The 23,526-nt window shown below is 35.4% G+C and overlaps 3 protein-coding genes and 1 long non-coding RNA gene across 6 annotated transcripts; 3 read left to right on the forward strand and 1 right to left on the reverse strand.

Annotated features, from left to right (window-relative positions):
* Positions 1–2,285: 2,285 nt before the first annotated feature.
* LOC144562887 (high-affinity nitrate transporter 2.3-like) lies at positions 2,286–5,364 on the forward strand. Its single transcript, XM_078312223.1, has 5 exons — positions 2,286–2,698; positions 3,207–3,372; positions 3,820–4,080; positions 4,207–4,613; positions 4,789–5,364. The coding sequence occupies exons 1-5, from the start codon at positions 2,361–2,363 to the stop codon at positions 5,168–5,170; spliced, it is 1,554 nt and encodes a 517-aa protein (XP_078168349.1). The 5' UTR covers positions 2,286–2,360; the 3' UTR covers positions 5,171–5,364.
* A 1,145-nt stretch (positions 5,365–6,509) lies between these two features.
* LOC144563297 (uncharacterized) lies at positions 6,510–7,647 on the reverse strand. Of its 2 annotated transcripts, none has more exons than XR_013514305.1 (2): positions 7,517–7,647; positions 6,510–7,433 (listed from the first exon to the last, which is right to left on the reverse strand). It is a non-coding gene; the product is annotated as an uncharacterized LOC144563297 (long non-coding RNA). The 2 variants fall into 2 exon arrangements; XR_013514306.1 differs by having other exon boundaries at positions 6,510–7,445; positions 7,517–7,621.
* Positions 7,648–14,701: 7,054 nt separating this feature from the next.
* LOC144562888 (high-affinity nitrate transporter 2.3-like) lies at positions 14,702–17,270 on the forward strand. Its single transcript, XM_078312224.1, has 5 exons — positions 14,702–15,183; positions 15,638–15,803; positions 15,906–16,166; positions 16,290–16,696; positions 16,784–17,270. The coding sequence occupies exons 1-5, from the start codon at positions 14,870–14,872 to the stop codon at positions 17,163–17,165; spliced, it is 1,530 nt and encodes a 509-aa protein (XP_078168350.1). The 5' UTR covers positions 14,702–14,869; the 3' UTR covers positions 17,166–17,270.
* Positions 17,271–19,787: 2,517 nt separating this feature from the next.
* On the forward strand, positions 19,788–22,238 carry LOC144562889 (uncharacterized). 2 transcript variants are annotated; one of them, XM_078312225.1, is made up of 5 exons: positions 19,788–19,911; positions 20,002–20,071; positions 20,319–20,705; positions 21,450–21,796; positions 21,903–22,238. In XM_078312225.1, the coding sequence occupies exons 1-5, from the start codon at positions 19,849–19,851 to the stop codon at positions 22,116–22,118; spliced, it is 1,083 nt and encodes a 360-aa protein (XP_078168351.1). In that variant the 5' UTR covers positions 19,788–19,848; the 3' UTR covers positions 22,119–22,238. The 2 variants fall into 2 exon arrangements, with proteins under 2 accessions (XP_078168351.1, XP_078168352.1); XM_078312226.1 differs by having other exon boundaries at positions 19,815–19,911; positions 20,023–20,071.
* Positions 22,239–23,526: the final 1,288 nt, after the last annotated feature.

Raw genomic sequence — 23,526 nt, forward strand, 5'->3', positions numbered from 1 at the left:
ACACATAAATAATTTGGTGACACTTGGAGCCTTCGAAAAGCTGACAGCACACTTTCAGATTTTATTACGGCCAAGGTACAACCGGACAAGCCATTGCTATCTTATCTCCGGTTTTTTTTTTTTTTTTTTTTTTAATTAAATTGAATACAAAGTCGTCTCCTATTGCACTTAATTAAGATTTAACACAGAATCACTATGGGATTTCCTCATGCCATGCATAATCATTGTTTCAAAAATGATATCCTTTGCTATTAAATTTTTGTTATATTAGGTTGAATCTTTTAAACAATAAACTGAATCATCACACACTTAGATTTTTATTTTAAAGATGGCAAAGATTATAGTAGCAGTAAAGTTATCCGTATATCACCTTGGAAAATGTTTCGTATTAATTTAATTAATTTATATATGCTTCTTAATTATGCAAAACATAAAATACAGAAATTATCCCATTACAAGTTAACTATGATCAAAGGAAAGGAATCAGATATCATGACAAAGCACCATACCAAATAAGGCTATAGAAGAACAGAACACAGAATTAAGTATTAATTCCCCTAGAAAATGATGATGGTACCAATTTCCAGGAAAGCAACAATATATAATTAATTAAGTGAAAACAAGGATTCTTTCCGATTCCTCCTTTGACTCTGCATCCTCATCCTCTGGGATTCATATTTCATCCCCAAACTAATTCAACCAATAAAGAAATGTTCAACCATAATTAAAAAAAAACAGAGGTAAATGGAGCATTTCATTTTCAGCACCACCAGTACAGCTAGCCGTACAGGTACATTTCATTCATTAAATGTTAAATACAATGCTGGTAGAAAATAAAATATGAACATGATCCATGCATGCACTGGTGTTGCCTCAGCATCCTTATTGGTACCAGTGGTACCTCTTTCTGATTCAGCTCCAATGTCTCCAACAGGTCCAAACATTGGATTTAAAATTTTAAATAACATCCAAGTCTGTTGGTAACAAAAAATTTATAATATTCAAAATGGAGATAGTTGATTATGTGGAGTATTGTGATTGTATTTTAATTTTCACAATCCTGAGTAGATGGATCATAATATTCCTACCATCACTTACAAAAGACTTTAATTTTCATAGAGAATAGCAGCGTAAAATTTATAACTTTTATATTACACTAAATAAGAAAATTATGTTACGAATTTTAAACGGTGTATGATTGATAAATATATTTGTTCAATTAACAACTAATAACTTTTACTTATAATATTTGTTCAGAAATGGACAGTAAATTCATTACTTAGGTGAACTCATTGCTTAAACCTTTTCTCCAACTAATTCCAAGTCCACTGTTACCAATTCAGATCAATTCTCTTGCCAGCCTTAATTGCTGTGCTGTTCTGTTCTGTTCTGTTCTGTTCACTAAATTCCTAGCCTCCTTAAAACCAACCAAATCAAAACCAGCAGCGATTACTAATAAACTAATAAATATTAATTCAGAATAGTAATAATTAATTATTAATACTAAATCTTTATAGCAATTAAATAGTTAACCTTTGAATAGGCTAATTCTCCTATCAGTTTGTCATCCATTTATGGTTATATATAGAACTCAACTTTCTAGGAGATAAACATCCTCCTCACTACTGTGAAGAGATCAAAAGGAAGGAGGGACTTAGGGAGAATACAATCCAAGCTCCACCATTGTTTTTTTCTTTAAAAGGTATATATGCTAATTCATGGTTTGCCCTTAAAACTTATGTCTTGTCTTTAGCAATTGAGGTTTGGAGTATATAGTTCTTTAATTTATTTTACTTTTTTTTAATAGATAAAATTGGTGGAAACCCACCAATTTTATTGAAAGAAATAGCTGTTTTTGAAATGGTACCAATCTCCAGTTACAAAAAGCCTATAGCATTCCAAAACCTTTATCTAAAGAATGATCAACCAAACACATTAAGTTTTACAAACTGAGAAAATTTGAATGAATACAAGAGTAAACTTAGACAAGCATAAACAAATTTCCTAATCCAGAAAAAGCAACTCATTCAGCATTGTCAGTTAGGTCTAGTCCAGACCCAAGAACTGGTACGAGAGTAGTCTCCTCTTTCCTTTCTAACTCCTGACATGCTGGTACCTGCAAAGGTAATATGTATCCAGGCCCAAGGGTTCAATTTCAAAAAGAAAAACAAAACAATATAATTCATTCTGAATGGATTGCTATTAGAGAGAGAGAGAGAGTGAGATAAGAGTCATATTCCCTTTTCTGTGTTTCTGCAAATTACTTGCTGTTGTTGCAAACTCAGTTTCTAAATGACGACCTCTACCATGCCTTATTTCTTTCATTTTTCTAAAGGAATTGCAACTAATTGCCTCTAAAAATGGCGGATGAGATGGCAACAAACAGGGGTTCTTCTCTGGAGGTGCAACAGCGGGGCAATGCAGCAAAATTCAAGATACCAGTGGATTCAGACAGCAAAGCGACCGAGTTCTGGATCTTCTCTGCTATCAAGCCGCACATGCGCGCCTTCCACCTCTCTTGGTTCTCTTTCTTTTGCTGCTTCGTCTCTACCTTTGCGGCCCCGCCTCTGCTGCCTGTCATCAGAGACAACCTCTCGCTTACAGCCACCGACATTGGAAACGCCGGTATTGCATCAGTCTCCGGGGCTGTGTTTGCTCGTCTCGCCATGGGTACTGCCTGTGATCTGGTTGGACCTAGGTATGAATATGATTGCTGCACTAGTATATTTTTAATTGCAATTAAAGAGCAAACAATTAATATTTTTGAGTTTGATTAATCCAAAGACATAAAAGTTGACACCTAGTTTCCTACTACAAACAATATAGAATATTTAATTAGTTATGTGACATTTTAAGTAATGGATACTTTTCTTCTCATTTGGTATATTCAGGTGGTATTGTTATTTAATGATTTGTAAAATATTCATTCATTCATTGTGGACTTCCAACTGATGATTGTTCCATTTTTAAATTAATTTGCTAGAGACTGAAAAATCAATTAGCTGTGTAAAATACATATTCTTTTGTTCTTCAATTGTTCAATTTTTTGTACTTTTTTTTTCTGATTTTGATTGGTTTTTCCCAAAACAAAAATAAAAATAAAAGAACAGCATATAATTCCAGTTTTCATATTAAATTAACCTGAACATATTTACAAATTATAACAATGATGTTCATGTTTTATGCGCTAAATTTACATTAATTAGGCTCGCATCAGCCAGTGTTATCCTGCTCACAACACCGATGGTGTACTGCACATCCCTCATCGACTCAGCCACCGGCTTTCTTCTCGTTCGTTTCTTCACCGGCTTCTCTCTCGCCTCCTTTGTCTCCACCCAATTTTGGATGAGCTCAATGTTCTCTGCTCCTAGGGTTCGTAGCTTTAACCAGCCACTAGTTACATTAAAATTAAATTCTCTTTAATTATACAAAATGATTGTGTTTTGTATAACTTCATTGAGTGCCCTTATACAAAATCAGATACTCCAAAATTAGGGAAATAAATCTGCTGTTATTCCAGTGGAATAACAGTTGAGATTCGTGTATGAAAAAGATTCTTCATTGAGATGCGTGCATGGAAAACTTCGAATGGTTGGGATTGGAATAACAGCAGATTTATTTCCCAAAATTAGACATGCACTTGTACAAAAGTTAGAAATAAAAAGTCTTCAATGTTTCCTTTTTCCTACCAATTTGAAATTACTAGAACTAAACTTATTTCTGTTATTTACCGAAGTAAAGTACTGGAAGAATGATAATTGCAATTCTCCCTCCTTTCTAAAAACACACTATATATATAATTATGTTTTCTTTTATTAGGTTGGACAAGCCAATGGATTTGCCGGTGGCTGGGGCAACTTGGGTGGTGGAGCGACGCAATTGATTATGCCCCTGGTCTACGAACTGATAAAAAAGATCGGGAGCAACCACTTCATTGCATGGCGTATCGCCTTCTTCATTCCTGGAGTGATGCAAACTGGTTCTGCCATTGCTTTGCTAATGTTCGGGCAGGATATGCCTGATGGTAACTTCAATCAGCTTCACAAAGCAGGGGAGAAGCATAAGGATAACTTTGCACCGGTAAAAATTGCGATTTATTATATTTGAACCTAAAGGAAAAAAGCAACATTAATTTAAAGTTAACTAATATATCTACATTGCTTAATTTGAAGTAACTAATATAGCATTAATTGCAACACAATGCAGGTGTTCAAACATGCAGTAATCAACTACAGAGCATGGATCCTAGCACTAACCTATGGATACTGCTTTGGTGTAGAGCTAACAATTGATAACATAATTGCTCAGTACTTCTACGACCGGTTTAGCGTGAACATCAGCTTGGCAGGGACAATTGCGGCTAGTTTTGGCTTGGCAAATATTATATCCCGGCCCGGGGGCGGTTTCCTTTCGGATTACCTATCAGATTTTTTCGGCATGAGGGGGAGATTGTGGGGTCTGTGGGTGGTCCAAACATTGGGCGGCGTATTTTGCTTACTTCTTGGAAAGGTTGATACGTTGGCCTTGTCGATTGTGCTTTTGTTGATGTTTTCATTCTTCTGTCAGGCGGCCTGCGGTCTCACCTTCGGAGTCGTTCCCTTTGTGTCAAGAAGGTAATGATTTCAGATACACCTGTATTGATACTATGACAGTTTGTTTACTAACTGTTTTTCTAAAAATTTTCAAACAGAAAGCCGGTGTATATACCATTTCGAACGCAGTATGTTCTGTTTTTTACTGTTGTGAATCAACTTAATTGAAAACCTAGGTTAATATCTCTGAATTCAGGTCATTGGGCCTCATTTCGGGCATGACAGGAGGTGGCGGCAACGTTGGTGCAGTGCTCACACAAGTCATCTTCTTCCATGGATCAAAATATTCGACCGAAGACGGCATTTTCTACATGGGAGTAATGATAATTGCTTGCACACTGCCTGTACTCCTAATCCACTTCCCGCAGTGGGGTGGGATGTTGGCTGGTCCCACATCCGGCTCCACAGCCAAAGACTACTACGAGAGCGAATGGACTCACCATGAGCAGCAAGAAGGGCATCACATTCCGAGTGTGCGGTTTGCAGAGAACAGTGTTAGAGAAGGAGGCCGGAGTGCCTCGGGGTCATCCCACTCTAAGCATACCGTACCAGTCGATACCTCACCAACTAATGTCTGATACATCATATATTGTATCTGTGTGCAAATTGCAAGTCGTTGATCTGTACATTAATTACTTGCCTTTTATTTTTCTCTTTGAATTGTTGAGCGCTTAATATGGCTTGTTGATGTTCTTTGTGATTGTTGTTTGGGTGAAGTTGTAGTTTGTGCTAAAAGGGGAATTTGGAGTTTTATTTGGAATATAAGTAATTATTTGATTTTTTTTTCATCTTGATTTTACATGCACGCTCTATATATCTATGTTAATGCTCGGTTCAAAATTGTATGCATGCATGTGAGAAATGGATTGTGAGGATTGTAACTTCCAATACTATAAATATGGGCTCTTTTAACGCCCAATCTTCTATCGGTATTTTTGGTCAAAACCGAAAGTTTATTGTGGTAAGTTTGATAATTAATTTAATCTATATTTTATTATATTTTATTGGTTTTACAGTGCGTCCATTTTATATTTGAAGACTTAAAATGGAACATTATAGTTTTTTACTTTCCTAATTTTTTTTGTATAAGTTTGGATGTCAAGCCTCCTAACTATTTAATTTTCACAAGAATTATTTTTATTCAGGTTTTTGAATCTGAGAATCTCCCATACATAGGGCATTGCTTTTACCACTAGATCAAATGTTGATTCTCTTTTCTTTCCTAATTTTGCAAATACTAATATTAAAGTATCATGTAAATTCCTTTCCTAATTTTTGGTTTTAGTTTTAGAATTTTTTTAAAAACATTACTTTCTTTTTTAGTGTTTTTTTATATGTACATTACCACTCTCTTCTAGCGGTTCTGTACATGGAATCGCTACAAAATATGCCCCCTCTCTATTAGTGGTTTGGAATTGCTAGCTAGAAAACATTATCCTCTTTGTTCTATCGTGTATTTGACTACTAATGGTAGGGAAATCATCATTAGAGGCCTTTTTTTTATAGACTGTGTGTGTGAGAGAGAGTAAAGTTACCGTGTGATGTGTTCATTAAAAGAATTTGGTGAGCACATTTTTAGAAACTTACTGGATTAATTTTCAAAGACGAATCAAAATCTTTGAAACCGATCTACTTCACAAGTGATGCATGTACATACAAAATTTTGAAATTTTCAAACTTATTTAAAACAAAGTCAAGTGATAAAAAATATGATCAAAATAAATACATTAAAATAACTTATAAAACTTTATTATTATTATTTTTGGGTTGAAAGCTCATAGGCGATATTTCATTAATTAGGACAACTAATTACACATCGTTTTGTACTAGTTGTTGAATAATAATCTTATACGTAAGGGTTAATATGCAAAATGTACAAAATAACTTGGAAAGTCTATTGTAGAGAAAATGTAGATAGATTCCAACGGTCATATTGACCTTGTAACATATATATAGCCATTGTAACAGTAAAAAATATACAACTTGTTCAAATTACAAAATTATTTATGTTTCCTCAGCTTTGCATCTCTAAAAATAACATGGTATCAGAGCATTAAGATCTCTGACTACAAAAACCATAAAACAACAACAAAATCAGCAAAGGGCAAATGGCTCAAGAAGGGCAACACGAGGCTACCAACAATTCCTCCAAGCTCACAAATGCGTTACTTAACGGCAAAAATTACCTTACATGGGCAAAGACTGCAGCAAGAGCGCTCAGCAGCCGAGAGATGCGTGAATACATCACGGGAGACAACAAAGTGCCCGAAATTATAAATCCGCTTTCGCTAACCGAAGCGGAGATGAAAGCAATGAAAAAATGGCGAACTCAAAACGATAAAATCATAACATGGCTCACGAATTCTATGGAGCCGTCCATTGCGGAGCTATTCCTTCTTCCTGACACGGCTTTTGAGCTATGGCAAGTCGTAAAAGATATGTACGGGCAAGAAAACAATTATTCCCGTATATATCAGCTCAAATTAGAAATCCAACAAGAAAAACAAGGCACAAGAAAACACGTAGAGTACCTTGGTACTCTTCAAAAGAAAAAAGATGAACTCCGGTTGTACCGGCCGGCAACCACCGATTTGGCAATAATAAGAAAACGGGAAGAAGAAGATGATATATTTGAGTACCTCGCGGGATTAAACCCGAGCTATGAAGCCGTACGGGCTCAGATTATGAACACCATCCCTTTTCCCTCTTACTCCCAAATCAAAAACATGATTCAACAAGAAGAAAGCCGAAGGGAGGCGATGGGTGGTCCACAACTCACAGTCGAAGAAGGACACGAGATCCATGGCTTTGCAGCAGCGAAAAAATCAAATTTCTCCAAATCTGGCCAAAACCCTAGATCTCAAATTCACCCAAATCTCAATGAAATAAAAAAAATGTACAGGGTGTAAGAAGGAGGGGCACACCCATGAAAATTGCTGGTTTCTTCATCCTCATTTGAAACCAAAACATTGGAAAAATCAGAGCTCGATTGGAGGAGGAAGATGGGATCGGAATGAAGGCAGAGAAAGAAATGAACGGGGGCGTGTGTATTTCGCTGAACCAAGCAGCTGCACTGAACCAAAACGAATTGGTTTTGAACCAAGTCATATCAATTGCATTAATGGGCCTTTAGCAAGTAGTGGGCCTGGAGCAAGTGTTTTCCACACAGCAAATAATGCAGCTGCTAGCGGATCTAGAGCCAACACCTTTTTCGCTGGCGGGTCAGGTGCAGGCCGAAACGGGTCAGCAGAGGGAGTGGATCAATTGCAGTCCCTAATTCAGCAGATGTCCGTGCTGCTGACTCAACAAAATCAGTCTAAATTTTTTGGTATCTCTTCATACTCAAAAAATTTAAATTTATTAGATAAAATAATTATTGATAGTGGTGCTACAGACCATATGTTTGGTAACCAAGCACTTCTAAAAAATTTAGATATGACAAAAAATGACCAATTTGTCTTGGTAGTGAACGGTATGAAGGCTAAAATAAATGGTATAGGCGAAACTATATTTTGTAACAAAAAATTATTCAATGTGCTATATCTAGATACGTTTCCTATAAACTTACTTTCAGTTAAAAAATTAACACAAGAATTAAATTGTGACGTGATTTTTTCTTGTGAAAATGTTGTATTTCAAGACCGGGAAACCGGGACGAAGATTGGTGAAGGATTTCTTGAAAATGGACACTACTTTTTGAATCCAAAAAATTATTTTTGTGCTTCCGCTAAATCCATTGATATTGGACTTTGGCATAGAAGATTTGGACATCCCTCCGATAAGATTTTAAATTATATTTTGGATTGTAAAAATTTTAATTATGCTAATTGTGAAGTTTGTAAGTTGGCAAAACAAACAAAACTTCATTTTTCTCATTCCAAAAGTAAAAGTGAAGCTATGTTTGATTTAATTCATTCGGATGTATGGGGACCGGCCCCAATTGATTCATACAATGGATTTAAATATTTTGTTACTTTTATTGATGATTTTTCAAGAACCACTTGGTTATATTTACTTAAATCAAAAAATGAAGTGTTTAGTAGCTTCAAAGAGTTTTTTTTATTTTATAGAAAATCAATTTAATGCCAAATTAAAAATATTTAGATCGGATAACGGAACGGAATTTGTAAACAAAAATTTTGAAACATTTTTTAAAGAAAATGGAATTATACACCAAACCACTTGCATTAATACACCCGAACAAAATGGAGTGGCGGAAAGAAAAAAATAGATATTTGTTGGAAATGACAAGAACCTTGATGTTTCAAAACAATGTTCCTAAAATATATTGGTCGGATGCCATACTTTGCGCTACTCATTTAATTAATAAATTGCCAAGTTCAAAGTTAGAAAACAAAATTCCGTTAGAAATCCTTTACCAACAAAAAATCACCTTTGATCATTTAAAAATATTTGGGTGTACAAACTTTGTACATATTAAAAGGAAGGACAAGCTAGATTTTGTATCAACAAAAACTATTTTCTTAGGGTATTCACCTTTTAAAAAGGGGTACAAATGATATGATCCTATTAATAAAAAATTATTTATTTCTAGAAATGTTATATTTTTTGAAAATGAGCCATATTTCAAAAAAAAAAAATTCTAGAGCCTAATCAAACCCAAATTGAAAGAATAAATTCGGTAACACCCTATATTGCACAAGATAATTTAGAAGAAAATGAAACAAGTGATGTTGAAGAAGAAATAGTTGATAATAATGATGACATAAATGAAACCGAGGTAGAAAACAATTCGGGGCTTAGACGAACAACTAGGGTATCACAACCGTCAACTAGACTTAGAGACTATGTTACTTATACCGTACAATACCCTATACAAAATTTTGTTTCATATGAAAAAATTTTACCTTCATACCAAGCCTTCCTTACCACCATAGAAAAAGAAATAGAACCAAAAAATTACCAAGAGGCCATTCAAAAACCGTCTTGGAATAAAGCAATGAAAGAAGAGCTAAAAGCTCTAGAAAAAAAATAAAACATGGGTAATTGTTCCATTACCAAAAAATAAAAAACCCGTTGGATGCAAATGGGTTTACAAAATTAAATATAATTGCAATGGTACCATAGAACGGTATAAGGCAAGGTTAGTAGCCAAAGGATTTACACAAACATATGGGATAGATTACAATGAAACTTTTGCACCGGTTGCAAAAATGAATACCGTTAGAGTGTTATTCTCCATTGCCGTAAACAATGGTTGGAATTTATGCCAAATGGATGTTAAAAATGTGTTTCTTCAAGGAACACTTGAGGAAGAAGTTTATATGACCCTTCCACCGGGTCATGTAAAAGAAAAGAATACTAACCTTGTTTGTATGTTAAAAAAATCAATTTATGGACTTAAGCAATCTCCAAGGGCATGGTATGGCAAGTTATCTCAATATTTAATTTCTTGCAATTTTAAAATTAGCAATGCCGATCACTCATTATTTACCAAAAGTGAAGGAAACAATATAACACTTGTCTTAGTATATGTAGATGATTTAATAATTACCGGAAATAATTTAGAAGCAATTAGAAAAATCAAACTCCAATTAAAAGAAAAATTTAACATTAAAGATTTAGGATATTTAAAATATTTTCTAGGAATAGAAGTAGCATTTTCAAACAAGGGTCTATTAATTTCACAAAGGAAATATACCTTGGATTTATTAAAAGAAACCGGTAAATTAGGTTGTAAACCGGCCTCTACACCAATAGATAATAAAAATAAATTAAATACCGAGGATGGTGAACCCTTAGAAAATATAAACCAATTTCAAAGACTTGTAGGAAAATTAATTTACCTCACGGTAACCCGTCCGGATATTTCTTTTTCCGTAAGTCAAATTAGTAAATTTATGCATTCACCAAGAACACCACATTTAGAGGCCATAAATAGAATTTTAAGATATTTAAAAAGAAATCCCGGAAAGGGCATATGGATGAAAAATAATAATTCTAATGCAATATGTGGCTATTCCGATGCAGACTGGGCCGGTAGCTTTGATAGAAAATCCACCACCGGCTTTTGCACATTTGTAGGCGGAAATTTAGTCACATGGAAAAGCAAGAAGCAAAATGTCGTGGCACGATCAAGTGCGGAAGCGGAGTACCGAGCCATGGCATCAACCGCAAGCGAATTGATATGGCCCAAGCAATTGCTCAATCAATGTTGATCAACCCATGAAGATGTATTGTGACAATAACTCTGCACGTCACATTGCTCAAAATTCCGTATTTCACGAACGGACCAAACACATCGAAGTGGATTGTCATTTTATTAGAGAAAAGGTCCAAGCCAAGGAAATAGAAACACCATTTGTGCGAAGTGAAGACCAACTAGCGGACGTGTTCACAAAAGGATTGGATCCGAAGCCGTTTGAAGAAATTACAAGCAAGCTAGGATTACTCGATATTTATAATCCTACCTTGAGGGGGGGTGTTGAATAATAATGTTAGACGTAAGGGTTAATATGCAAAATGTACAAAATAACTTAGAAAGTCTATTGTAGAGAAAATGTAGATAGATTCCAACGGTCATATTGACCTTGTAACATATATAGTCATTGTAACAGTAAAAAATATACAACTTGTTCAAATTACAAAATTATTTCTGTTTCCTCAGCTTTGCATCTCTAAAAATAACACTAGTACATACAACATATGTACTAATACTTACACTATTGCAACTGAAACCCCTTTAGAAAAGTAAACCAGAAAAAAAAAAAAACCACAGGTTACTGCACTTAGATTAGTAGATAATGAGCCTGCGGGATTTTCTATGTTTATGCTCAGATTTATAGGTTGTGAGCCTACATAATTCCTTGTTGCTAGCACAAAACAGTGATGTTGTAATCAAAGCTAGATAGGGGTATCCAGAAGTGCCTTTGTGCTTAGATGAGTTTTGTGCCTGAGTTATTTAAAAGGAAACATAGAAAAAGGAGATAGGAAGAAGGAAGGTGAAGAAGATAAGGAGAAGAAGACAGGAGGAAAGGGTCACCGTTAACACATCATTATCATTAACTATAAACATATCTTATTTAATCGTAAATATAGTAGATACTACTAGTAAAGGTGGGGTGAATCAACAACACTCTCATTTTAACCCATTTAATCGAGACGAGGCGAAGCGACGCAACAAGGCGGAGTGAATGCGCTGCGACCAAATCTGAGACGGAAGTGCCGATCAAATGGAGACGAAATGATGAAAAATGACAATTAGATCCGAGGGGAAGCGCCATCTCAACAGAGATAAAGTGGGGGACAATGATGGCGAAAAGAGGGAAACCTCATCTACTCAGTAAGTGGGTGAGGTGGGAGGAGGGAGAGAGGGCAAGCGGTGGATATCTCCTTCTACAACTCTCAAACCAACAGTGAATTTTCGCTAGAGTTTTTTCACCTCAAAGCGGCGCTACCGTTTTTGCTAGAGTTTCCTCGTGTGATTTTTATTTTGAACTTCATTTGTTAGAGAGAACTTTATTATTTTTATCGCTTGATTTTATACTAAATTAATTTCAAAATTTCAAAATTTTACATGTAGATCGATTTAACGGTTTTAATACATTATTTGAAACTGTTTTGATAGATTTTTGAAGTTGTAATCACCAAACTCTCTTAATGAGTATATCACATAGTAACACAATACGCGTTTAATTCGCGAGTTATTCGCGAATTAAACATTTTTTAGCTATTAGCAGATCAATCCGTGTTTAATACGATGATCCACGAATTAAACGATTAATTCGCGAATTTAACAAATTTTATGTTTTATTCGAGTTAAATTCGAAAAAAATCGTCCCCGCCTTTTTCTTGAAATCCGGAGAAATTTTGAATTCGTTTGGTATGCACGTTTTCCTAGGAGTAGGCAGCTGGACCACGTGAAGCCCAAAAGGTTTGCATCCTATTGGGATCCTCTCCAATTTGAAAAGAGTTTATTGCATGCTTATTGAAGATCTCAATGGTTAGATATGAAATTAATGGTGTAGATTTTTTTGAAAACCATTCAACCAAATTTGAAAAATAGAAGGGTAATTTTGAGTGTTAAATATTTCTGACTGTGCAGAGGCAGTGGGTTTTAAAGTGTAGATTTGATTTCTATGTTCGTTTTTATATATAAAAGTTTATATTCAAGTTGTTATTTAGTGTCAAAATTAAAAAAAAAATTATCTGATTTAGAACTTAGTCTCGTTCTGTATTATTTTTGAATTATACTCAAATTATGAATTTTTGACATCGCCAAATCGAATCCAAATAATTCATTTGTTATTATGGCACATCACACCCTAGCTCTGATACGACTAGCACAGCCCCATGGCGTGTGGGTCTATATTGGTAGGGTCGTAGGGACTTGGTCATATTCTTGCACGGCTGTACGAGCACTTTATCAGAGGGGTTTTAAGATTCGTGTATAAAAATTATTTCTTTTTAAGATTCTTACATTCTAACAAATGAATGGTTGAAATTGGAATCACAGAACCTGTGATCATGTAGGATAGCAGCAGATTTGCTTCCTTGGTACTTAGCCAAATTTCTTCATCTCGTGTGGCCCGCATGTGACCGTGGGGTCCACACCAATGAGGTCGGTCTTCTCGTTGTTGCTCCATTCCTCCCGATTGATTTCTTCTCCAACTTATTTCCTACAAAAATCATCCAAAACTTCAGCAATAACCTAAATCTTTTCGATAAACTTAAATATAGCAAGATATTTGGTATATTTTTATCAGATGACCTTTTTTTGTATCATACTTCTCAGTCCTAATTAAAAAACAATGTTTTAATACTGTTGCTTACTATTAATTGTATCTTTAACGTTTTGAAAAAAAAAATCATTTTGTGGTTAAATCTTTCCGAATGCAAAAATAAATAAAAAATATAAAAAAAATTTAGACAAATTATTTTATTTTAGAAATTAACTTTTCATTTAATAGATATTTGTTTTCCGTGAACAAAGTCTGATAGCATGTTTATTTTATGACTTCTGAGGAGATTATTTATTGAAGTATAGAGTTATGTTTATTACAAATTTCTACATCTATTTATACTAAAAGCTTTTCTAAGTTACCGTTTGTACTATTTTGCTATTTATGTCAATACGGTACACATTATCGTTTATTTTATTACTATAAAAGTCTATTTCCTATTTTCTTTATTCTTGACGTCTTAATCTATGGTGAGTGTCTAAGATTAATTCTTCCATGTTTTTTCTTTATTTTCAACAAAGTCTGAAAACCAATTCTAATTAATTACTATAATAATGAATAACTATAATCAAAACAAAAAAATTCTCGTGAAGAAATTGAAACCATACATATTTTCGTCTGATGAAAGTCATGTCTACCGAATTTTCCGAACATTATAAGTGTGAATGCAAATAAAAATTTAAATTTATATTTATATTTTCTTAAGGATTGGTGAATCATTTCCGAATTATACCCGAATTATTCCCGAATCACGAACTTTTGACCTCGCCGAACCGAACCCGAATAATTCATTTGTCCCTATGTGTATACTAATATGTTCGAAGATAAAATGTACAGAACTAATGGTGTGAATATATGAGGTTTTAGATATAAGAAAGGTTATATGGAATATAAGAAAAACATAATATAAGATATTTATACTTAATTAAGATTATATTGCGGTGTAGAAGTACAGCCGCTACTTTGACATAGAATGCTTTGGAACAATGCTAAAATGATATGGTGCCACAAGAAACAGTGTTCATTGAATTTTTGGCGTAGAAAGCGAAGATCCACCAATCCTTAAGAAATATGAAGTCAGAACAAGGATTCAATGAATCTATAAAATTCAACCTTGGTATCACCTCCTCTGTTATTTTTAACCCCTACACGGAAACAGAGAAATTTCAAAAAAGCTGATACTATTTACAGACTTAAAGCTCTAAACAAGAGAATATAAAAACTTTACTCTCTTATACTTTTTTAGGCCAATATGAAAATTGCAGAACTATACGATTAGAAACAACAGAGGTTGTGGCTCATCTCTCCTCCATCCAATGTCAATAGTCACGTGCATTCAGTCAAATTTGATACAGTGATTTCTAAGCCCTCTCACTTTCAACAATCAACAGCACAACCTTGCATCCTTTTTAGCTCCTCATTGTGTGGAAAAGGTACTGAACCAAGATATTTGGTTAGAATTTGAACTATAAACTTCTTAAACAGAAGAGTTGAACTCATACCCCTCAAGAGGAAAGAAGGTAATACAAATCTTTATCATCAATTTTTCTTGAAGAGTCAAGTTGCTGCCAGAAAATGGTTTCTTCTCTGGAGGTAGTACAGCAACCCGATGTATCCCAATTCAAGATGCCGGTGGATTCAGACCACAAGGCAACCGAGTTCTGGCTTTTCTCCTTTGCCAAGCCGCACATGCGCGCCTTCCACCTTTCTTGGTTCTCTTTCTTCTGCTGTTTTGTCTCTTCCTTTGCGACCCCGCCTCTAGTGACTGTCATTAGAGACAATATTTCATTGACAACAACGGATGTTGGAAATGCTGGTATCGCCTCAGTAGCAGGTGCAGTTTTTGCTCGTGTTGCCATGGGTACTGCCTGTGATCTGGTTGGGCCTAGGTATGTTTATTCTAATTATATTAATTTGGAGGTTAATTTTTGTTCTTACAATAATCAAGAATTTGGTCTAACATAAACTTGGACTTTCAAGCTGAGAAAATTGATTCTGTTTTTTAAGCTGCAATATTTTTTTTATTCTGTAATGAAACTATTCTAACAAATAATTCCCATAAAACGAAATATAATTCATGTGCACTGTAATTAACTAAAATTTAAGTAATCTTTTACTTTATAATTGTAATTAAGGTGATATGTTTTAGGAATTTCACCTTCATTACGATATTTTGTAGTGACAAACTGATCAGATTTCTTTTTTCCTTTCTATTAAACAGTGTGAACAATTTGCAACCATTTCTGAAAATGAAGCGTATGAATAGATTTCCTTTTGCAACAATATTGTCTGAGCAAAGATTTAACAACTTCCATATTGTTGTTAATTTACATTTATAATTAGGCTCGCATCAGCATCTCTCATCCTGCTTACAACACCGGTTGTATACTGCACATCCATCATCGAGTCGGCCACAGGTTTCCTTCTCGTCCGCTTCTTCACCGGTTTTTCTCTCGCCACATTTGTCTCCACCCAATTCTGGATGAGCTCAATGTTTTCTCCTCCTAAGGTTTGCAGAGAAGAACCAGTCACATTATAACTCTTAATTTTGAATTGGTAAAAAATGTTAGTATAGTTCAAAAGTTTGTTACTGCTTGTATTTTCCCTGTAGGTCGGACTTGCCAATGGAGTTTCCGGTGGCTGGGGCAACATGGGCGGAGGAGCAACCCAATTGATCATGCCACTTGTTTACGACTTGATCAGAAAGATAGGTAGTACCAATTTCATCGCATGGCGAATCGCCTTCTTCATTCCCGGTCTGATGCAAACTTTTTCGGCCTTTGCTGTGTTGATGTTTGGGCAAGACATGCCAGATGGTAACTACAACAAACTACACAAAGCAGGGGAGAAACACAAGGACAACTTTGCGCAAGTAATAATTTGATTCATAAATTTTTATAATTTATTTCAAAAAAAAAATTATAAAAGTTGCTCTCGTAAAATTTTAACTTTTAAAGCATCTGTTTGCTTAACAGTTTTATCATCAACATCGCAGGTGTTCAAGCACGCAGTAACAAACTACAGGGGATGGATCCTCGCTCTGACGTACGGATACTGCTTTGGTGTTGAATTAACAATCGACAACATAATTGCACAGTATTTCTACGATCGCTTTGGTGTGAGCATCAGCAAGGCTGGTTCGATTGCGGCCAGTTTTGGACTGGCAAATATAGTGTCCCGACCTGGCGGTGGTTTGCTCTCGGATTACCTGTCTAAACTGTTTGGCATGAGAGGGAGGCTGTGGGGGCTGTGGGTGGTACAAACTCTTGGTGGCATATTTTGCTTGATTCTCGGCAGGACAGACTCTCTAGCCGGGTCAATTGCCGTTTTGTTGGTTTTTTCCTTGTTTTGCCAAGCAGCATGCGGTCTTACCTTCGGTATCATCCCTTTTATCTCAAGAAGGTAAACATATTACACAATTCAGGGTAGTTAAATAGCAAAGATACTAATTAATTGATGATGCAAATTGAATTAACAACACAAATTCAGGTCGTTAGGCCTGATCTCCGGCATGGGAGGTGGTGGTGGAAATGTCGGTGCGGTGCTCACACAACTCATATTCTTCCATGACTCCAAGTACTCAACTGAAGATGGAATATTCTACATGGGAATCATGATACTCGCATGCACACTACCCATAACCCTCATCTACTTCCCGCAATGGGGCGGGATGTTTTGCGGTCCCAACCCGGACTACACTGCTGAAGACTACTACCAGAGCGAGTGGAGTCACCATGAGCAACAAAAAGGGTACAACACGCCCAGTTTGCGGTTTGCAGAGAACAGCGTTAGAGAAGGCGGCCGATCAGCCCAGAGATCGGGCCATTCTGGGCATACCGTACCGGTTGAGACCTCGCCAACCAATGTTTGATATCTATGGAATGTGCAAATAGAGTGCAGGAGGGTGTAGCTACTACATAATTAAAAAAAAATTATGTGTATTGAAATATAATATAATTTTATTTTTGAAAAAAATTAAACGGTTCAATCTTCTCATAGAAATGTCAAGTGTGTAATCGTAGCTTGATGTAACTATATATATATATGCATCATCAAAGAATTAACTAAAATAACAGGGGAGCATCTGCATCAGCTTGCAATTGATTGGTTGAATTAGATTCAAGTCGGAAAAATTGACTTATTGGTTTGCACTTGTCCCAATCTCATCCACCCAATTGACTTAGAAATCGGTTCTTTTCACACCATTTTTCTTCACAAAAGAAAACAAAAATAGTATCCTAGTCAATTAATGTTCCCAAACCGGCATTTCTTCAAAAATGAAAAAAAAATATATATTCCGGTATATCACCTCAACACCTAATGCACTAAAGTTGTGTCACGTCCCTGGCATGAACGGGTCAATTCCGACCCGGTTGGATGTTGCGTAGAGGAAGACGAAGGTGCAAGTGGAGCAGTCAGAGCGAAAGGAGACCTGGACAGGGAGTTAATTGAATTTGCTTACACTGACAAGGGGGCCCGCTGTTTAATGAATATGACCATGATCGCTCGAGAAGCACTGACACCGTCATGTGGCTCTTCTCTGATAAGAAACGGAGGGTACTGCGCTGAGAAGCAGTTGAGCCAGTTCAGCTAGATTGCTGATATATTAAGCTGACGTGTAGCTTTGTAACAGAATAGAAACATCTAGACTATTATTGTTAGAAATTCCAACAACTTTAGAATGCCTATATAAGTCCAGTAAGGATATGGAGTTGGAAAATAATGAAAACAATTATCAATCATTTGTAATTTTACTTCCTTTCTTCCTTACTGTTTTTTCCTTGCTGTTCCTGTATCGCTACTGAGAGATCAATAAAATTTGTTTCTTTCTTCTATTCAATTTGTAATTTCTGAATTTTAGGATTTCTTATACCTTGCTTCTTCGTTCCTTTGTATCTCTTTACCAGTTAATAAAATTCCAGAATTCTTAAATCCAAGAGTTTCTTTGTTCAATTTGTGTTGATTGTGCTTGTTTGAGTTGAGGGTCGTCACAAGTTGTGATCCAGAAAACATAGGGTAGAGTGAACGAACGAGAAGGAAAGAAAGTGATCGGAGGTCTATTTACTTTGTCTACACTCCAATTTGATAATTTGAGAGTGACAAATCTGGAAGAGTTTGTGAAGCGAGTTGAACCTCTCTCTCCTCCGCTCTCCTTCACTATTTCTCTGATTTTCTTCTTCTGAAGCTAGGGTTGCTCATGAGCTAAGTTTGAGTCCGAGTTGAGGACAACTTAAATTCAACTCGCAAACTCATAAATCGAGTTGAGTCCGAGTTGTTAATCCAATTTCGAGTCAGAAACTTCAATTTGAAATCAACTCGCGAACAACTCGAGTAGAAGCGAGTCAACTCGTGACTCATAATATAGTATATAGTGAAACAATCTAATTTGATTCTAACAAAATAAATAATACATAGTTTATCAAAATAATACACAATTAAAGACAGTACATAATGAGACAATGGCCAATACATAATTAGAAATTACGAAAATAACAAATAATTAAAAATTACCAAAAAAATAAAGTCTAACCAAACAGTACATAGTGTAATAAATTAACAAAACAAAATGAATAATACATAGTTTATCAAATTACCAAATATTACAAATAAGTATAAGGTTTGAGGACGCAAGAATTAGGAATATATGAATTAGAGTTTGGTGTGAGTCCAACCGAGTTGATCCTGAACCGAGTTGAGGGTAACTTGAATTCGACTCATAAATCAATCGAGTCAGTAAACTCGAGTTAGTTTTGACTCGAGTCAATTTCAACTTGAGTTATTAGCGAGTATAATCCGAATTGATTCTGAAATGAGTTTCGAGTCGTGAACTTTTCGGTCTGCTGGCTTTTCTCCTCCGCTCCCTTTCCTTTTCTTGAATGAGCGATATTTCTATAATATTTTTATTTTTTGAATGCCCTGGCAGAGGTCAATTCTAGGATATTCATCCATGACAATTGACAACCTGTTTGAAAGCAGAGAGGGGAGCTCAGATTGGAAGAGGAGGAACTGGATCTGTCCATTATTGCTAACTTGGTTTGGTTAGAGAAGACACGCATTTGGGCCAGCTGATCCAATTCTGATCAGTGCATTTAACTGGGCTTAGTTTAATTTTAACTCTTGGATTTTGCAAATCAAAGTGGGCCTCCGTTTGAATTTGTTTCATGCACTATTATATTAGTGTAGTTAACAAAAATTAGAGAAGTTCCAGAATTATTTTTTATAATATTTTAAAATCAAGCAACAGTTGAGTAATTTGTCATAGGTGGAATTGTCTGAAGGAATGGCCATGGCCCATGGGCCGGTACTTTTTAGGCTTAGTAGTAGTCTCGTAATTTTTAATTTAATACTTTTTAGACTTTTTAGCCTTTTTAGGCTTGATGAGAAGGACGGATGAAAAGGAATTCCCCTTTAGTTTTTACCGCAGTAAATAATGGGTCAATGGTCAATACGAATTACGAAGCGATAGACAATTAGACAGAGCCCGCTCCGCTCCGCTCGTCAGTCGTCCCTTCAGAAAAAACGAATCAGCAGAGAGAGATTGAGAGAGAGAGGAAATGGTGGTTCGAATTGGGTCTTGTTCATCCTTCATTCGACCTTCTACCTGCAAGTATTCTAAGGTTGTCGTTCTTTTTTAAATTCTATGAATTGAATAATAAATTGTTTTGTTTTTGTGAAGAGAAATTGATGAAATTTTGATGCGCATACAGTTTGGTAAATGCACTTTACAGTTTCTCAGTGGTCAAAAGAATGTGATTACGCTGCTACATACTGCTAAAGGTATCCATCCCCTTGCTATACTCATTTTGATCAACATTTCTTCTTCAGCTAACCCAATTAGTCCTCCATAAAAATAAAATATTGCTGTTCCTATCTTTTTGTTAATGATCAGGCTGCACAGGCAGTATGGAGTTTGTACAAAATTTGTACCAGTATATACAGTCAGATTTCTACCAGTATATACAGTCTTAGTAAAGTATCTGTTATATACTCTGATTGTTTACTATTAAATCTGAATCATCAATAGGTGGTCTCAATTCAAGAAAGGGCTATATTTTAAAGCACCTCGTTCTTGCAAACTCCACTTCAGGGGAGGTAAACCCTAATTTACCTGAAGAAGTAAACCCTAATTTACCTGAAGAAGTAAACCCTGGAACAACAGAGCTTCTAGAAGATTACTTTTTTGACCTAACAGCCGAGAGAAGCGAAGGGAAACCGGGTTTCATTTCCTTTCACGGGCTCCCAGATAAGAAAAATGAAGAGGCTAACGGGTATGAACCTGTTTCTACCAATGAGGAAGTACATGATGTTTCCTGGTTTGTGGGCCCCACGGTGCTCGTTTCTTTCTTGGTCTTGCCTTCACTTTACTTGAGAAAGATTCTCTCTTTGGTGTTTGAGGACTCCTTATTAACAGGTCAGTTGACTCTTTGGTGTTTTATGTATATCAGGTAGATGGAATTATATACCTGACGCAGCGAGTAACAAAAATAACCGTTTTTGCAATTACACTCAAAAGAAAGAACAAAGTTTTATAATTCTTCACTCAACTAAAAAGATACATCCAGCCATCCCTTTTAGGGCTTTGTTGGTACGGAATAAAAGAAAATACAAATAACTGCCTAAACAGATAAAATACAAAATTCACGCCCTTTCATCTGTTTTGGCCAAAAAATATTTTTTGACCCGAAAATGTTTCTTTTGGCCAAAACAGTAAACTCCCAATACCATTCAGCTTACCTCATTACCTGATGATTTTACTGGTACCATAGAAGTTATGGCAGGGATTGGATCATAAGAACTGTCCAAAGCTTTATTGGCCCTCAAATTTTCCTGTCAGCTGATCAAAGGATGATTTATTTTCATGCGAATTTGTTACACAGCTTCTGAATTTGCTCGGCTTTATTTGGAGAGAAAGGAGGTAGCGTTTCGGGGTAAAATGGGTGACATTAGTAGAAGAGGGTTCCAATGCCACAAGTTTTTGCTGCACAAAATGCGACAACATCATTTTCACTTATATTTCAAATTTGAAACTCAAATGTCAAATTCAAACTATTGATCTTGTTCATTTTTATTTGGGATGTATCCATGCATTATGATGGAAGACAACTAGCAAGTTTTGTGTATATGCCCCTGAATTATGTGAAATTTTTTTGTGCAGATTTCCTCATACTATTTTTCACTGAAGCCCTTTTCTATATCGGGGTCTTAATCTTTGTCCTCCTTACGGATCTCACCTGGAGGCGGCGGTTAAACAAAACCCAGCCACTAAACCTCCCAACTTTGCCAAAAGCACCGCGATATTTTCAGATATTGTCAGTTATGATGAAGGTGCTGACCCTGATCATACCACTTGTGACCATGGGCCTGGTCTGGCCATGGACCGGGCCCGCTGCATCAGCCACTCTGGCCCCTTATTTGGTTGGTCTGGTGGTGCAATTTGCATTCGAGCAGTATGCCAGAAGAAAGAAGTCGCCTTCTTGGCCGGTGATTCCTGTCATATTTCAGGTAACATGTCTACAAACTTTTGGAATTTTGTGCTGAACAGTCTTTAATAATTTCTTGTAATACCTTTTTGGTTTTAGAATAACGCCTGTCATCTTTTAATTCCCAGATATATAGACTGCACCAGCTAAACCGAGCAGCTCAATTAGTGACAGCGCTTACATTCTCAGTGAGAAGCACTGAGACAACAGCACAGACATCAGCAATAACAAATTCTTTGGGGGGCCTTTTAACAATTTTACAAATCCTTGGGGTGATTTGTATATGGTCTCTTTCTAGTTTTGTCATGAGGTTCTTCCCTTCGACAACTCAAAGTGACAGCTAGCTGAGTTTTCTCCTCCATCTCACTTTGTTAATGCTAAATTGCTAATCAATAAATAGAGGTGATTTCACAAATAATTTGGTACCTTCTCTTGCCAATTACTAACTGGGCACCATTTTCCAATTTGACTGAAACACTCTGGTAATGCTTTACCAGTCCCTGTGTACATTTTCAGAGTTTTTTTTGTAGAGTAGAACTAGGGTGTTCTTAAGCTCACCAAAGTGTTTGGTGAGCTTGACTCCAAAATCCGTCAAATCGGTTTCAAATGACGAATCCGAACCGTTGGAAGCCGCCTATTTTACGTGTGATGCGTCTACATGTGAAATTTTTTAACTTTCGAATTAGTTTAGTATAAAGTCAAGCGGTCAAAACATGTTCAAAAAATGAATGCACTAAAATTAATTTATTAACCTTCTAATTTTGACCAATTGACTTTATACTAAACTAATTCGAAAGTTTAAAAATTTCACATGTAGACGCATCACACGTAAAATAGATGGGTTCCAACGGTTTTGATTCGTCATTTGAAACCGATTTGACGGATTTTGGAGTCAAGCTCACCAAACACTTTGGTGAGCTTAAGAACACCCTAGTTCTACTCTTTTTTGTACATAATATGAAACAGTAACTGCATGGAAGAACGTCATTTAAACCATTAGCGTCATTTCTTATTACATATTTGTTTTCTTAATATTGACATAATAAATTAAAACTTTAAATTTTTTTCATTATGTATTTTGTAAAAATAATCATATAAAGTATCTCATATATATATATATATATATTGAGTAGGGTTCAAATGTTAGGTCTTTCATGTCTCATTTGAGTAGGACAAGATATTATCGAATCGGATTTAAATAGCTAATTGGATTCAAAACCATTAGATAATCAAGTACTAGATAATCGGGTTATAAAACATAATAATTTTATATTCAATCTACCAATTAATTAGGATTCTAAGATCTAATAATTCAATCTACCAAATAATTTGTATTAAAAAGTAGAAAAAAAATTATAAAAAATAATTACTCCAAAATTAATGATAAGCCCAAATCTTACCCAAAAAAAGATAATCCACTATTATAATAAATATTAAAAAAAATTGACCCATTAAAAAAAAGTCACACAAAAGTTTTCATATTTATTAGTATTTTTTGTAATAAATAACTTGTTGTAATAGTGTATTAATGAGATATTAAAGAAAGGAGGCCCAAGTAACATAGCTGTAATGTAATAATAGTTGCATTAATGAGATATTAAAGAAAGGGGGGACTCACGGCCCAGGCAGGAATTAGTGACTCATTTTATATAATTTGGCAAAACCTGATTTGCTGTGAATCAAGCTATATTCTCAATATTAAACAATACACTATGCATAAACCATGTTTATTTAGTATTTTATAACACTTAA

This window comes from Carex rostrata, chromosome 12 (genome assembly GCF_964058835.1).
Source record: "Carex rostrata chromosome 12, lpCarRost1.2, whole genome shotgun sequence".
NCBI classification, from domain to species: Eukaryota; Viridiplantae; Streptophyta; class Magnoliopsida; order Poales; family Cyperaceae; genus Carex; species Carex rostrata.

Coding starts and splice junctions, on each gene's coding strand:
- LOC144562887 (XM_078312223.1), top strand. CDS start 2,361: ATGGCGGATGAGATGGCAACAAACAGGGGTTCTTCTCTGGAGGTGCAA. Junction 4,081..4,206: donor ATAAGGATAACTTTGCACCG/GTAAAAATTGCG, acceptor AACACAATGCAG/GTGTTCAAACATGCAGTAAT. Junction 4,614..4,788: donor GTTCCCTTTGTGTCAAGAAG/GTAATGATTTCA, acceptor CTCTGAATTCAG/GTCATTGGGCCTCATTTCGG.
- LOC144562888 (XM_078312224.1), top strand. CDS start 14,870: ATGGTTTCTTCTCTGGAGGTAGTACAGCAACCCGATGTATCCCAATTC. Junction 15,184..15,637: donor TGTGATCTGGTTGGGCCTAG/GTATGTTTATTC, acceptor ATTTATAATTAG/GCTCGCATCAGCATCTCTCA. Junction 15,804..15,905: donor CAATGTTTTCTCCTCCTAAG/GTTTGCAGAGAA, acceptor TTTTCCCTGTAG/GTCGGACTTGCCAATGGAGT.
- LOC144562889 (XM_078312225.1), top strand. CDS start 19,849: ATGGTGGTTCGAATTGGGTCTTGTTCATCCTTCATTCGACCTTCTACC. Junction 20,706..21,449: donor TGAGGACTCCTTATTAACAG/GTCAGTTGACTC, acceptor TTTTTTGTGCAG/ATTTCCTCATACTATTTTTC. Junction 21,797..21,902: donor TGATTCCTGTCATATTTCAG/GTAACATGTCTA, acceptor TTTAATTCCCAG/ATATATAGACTGCACCAGCT.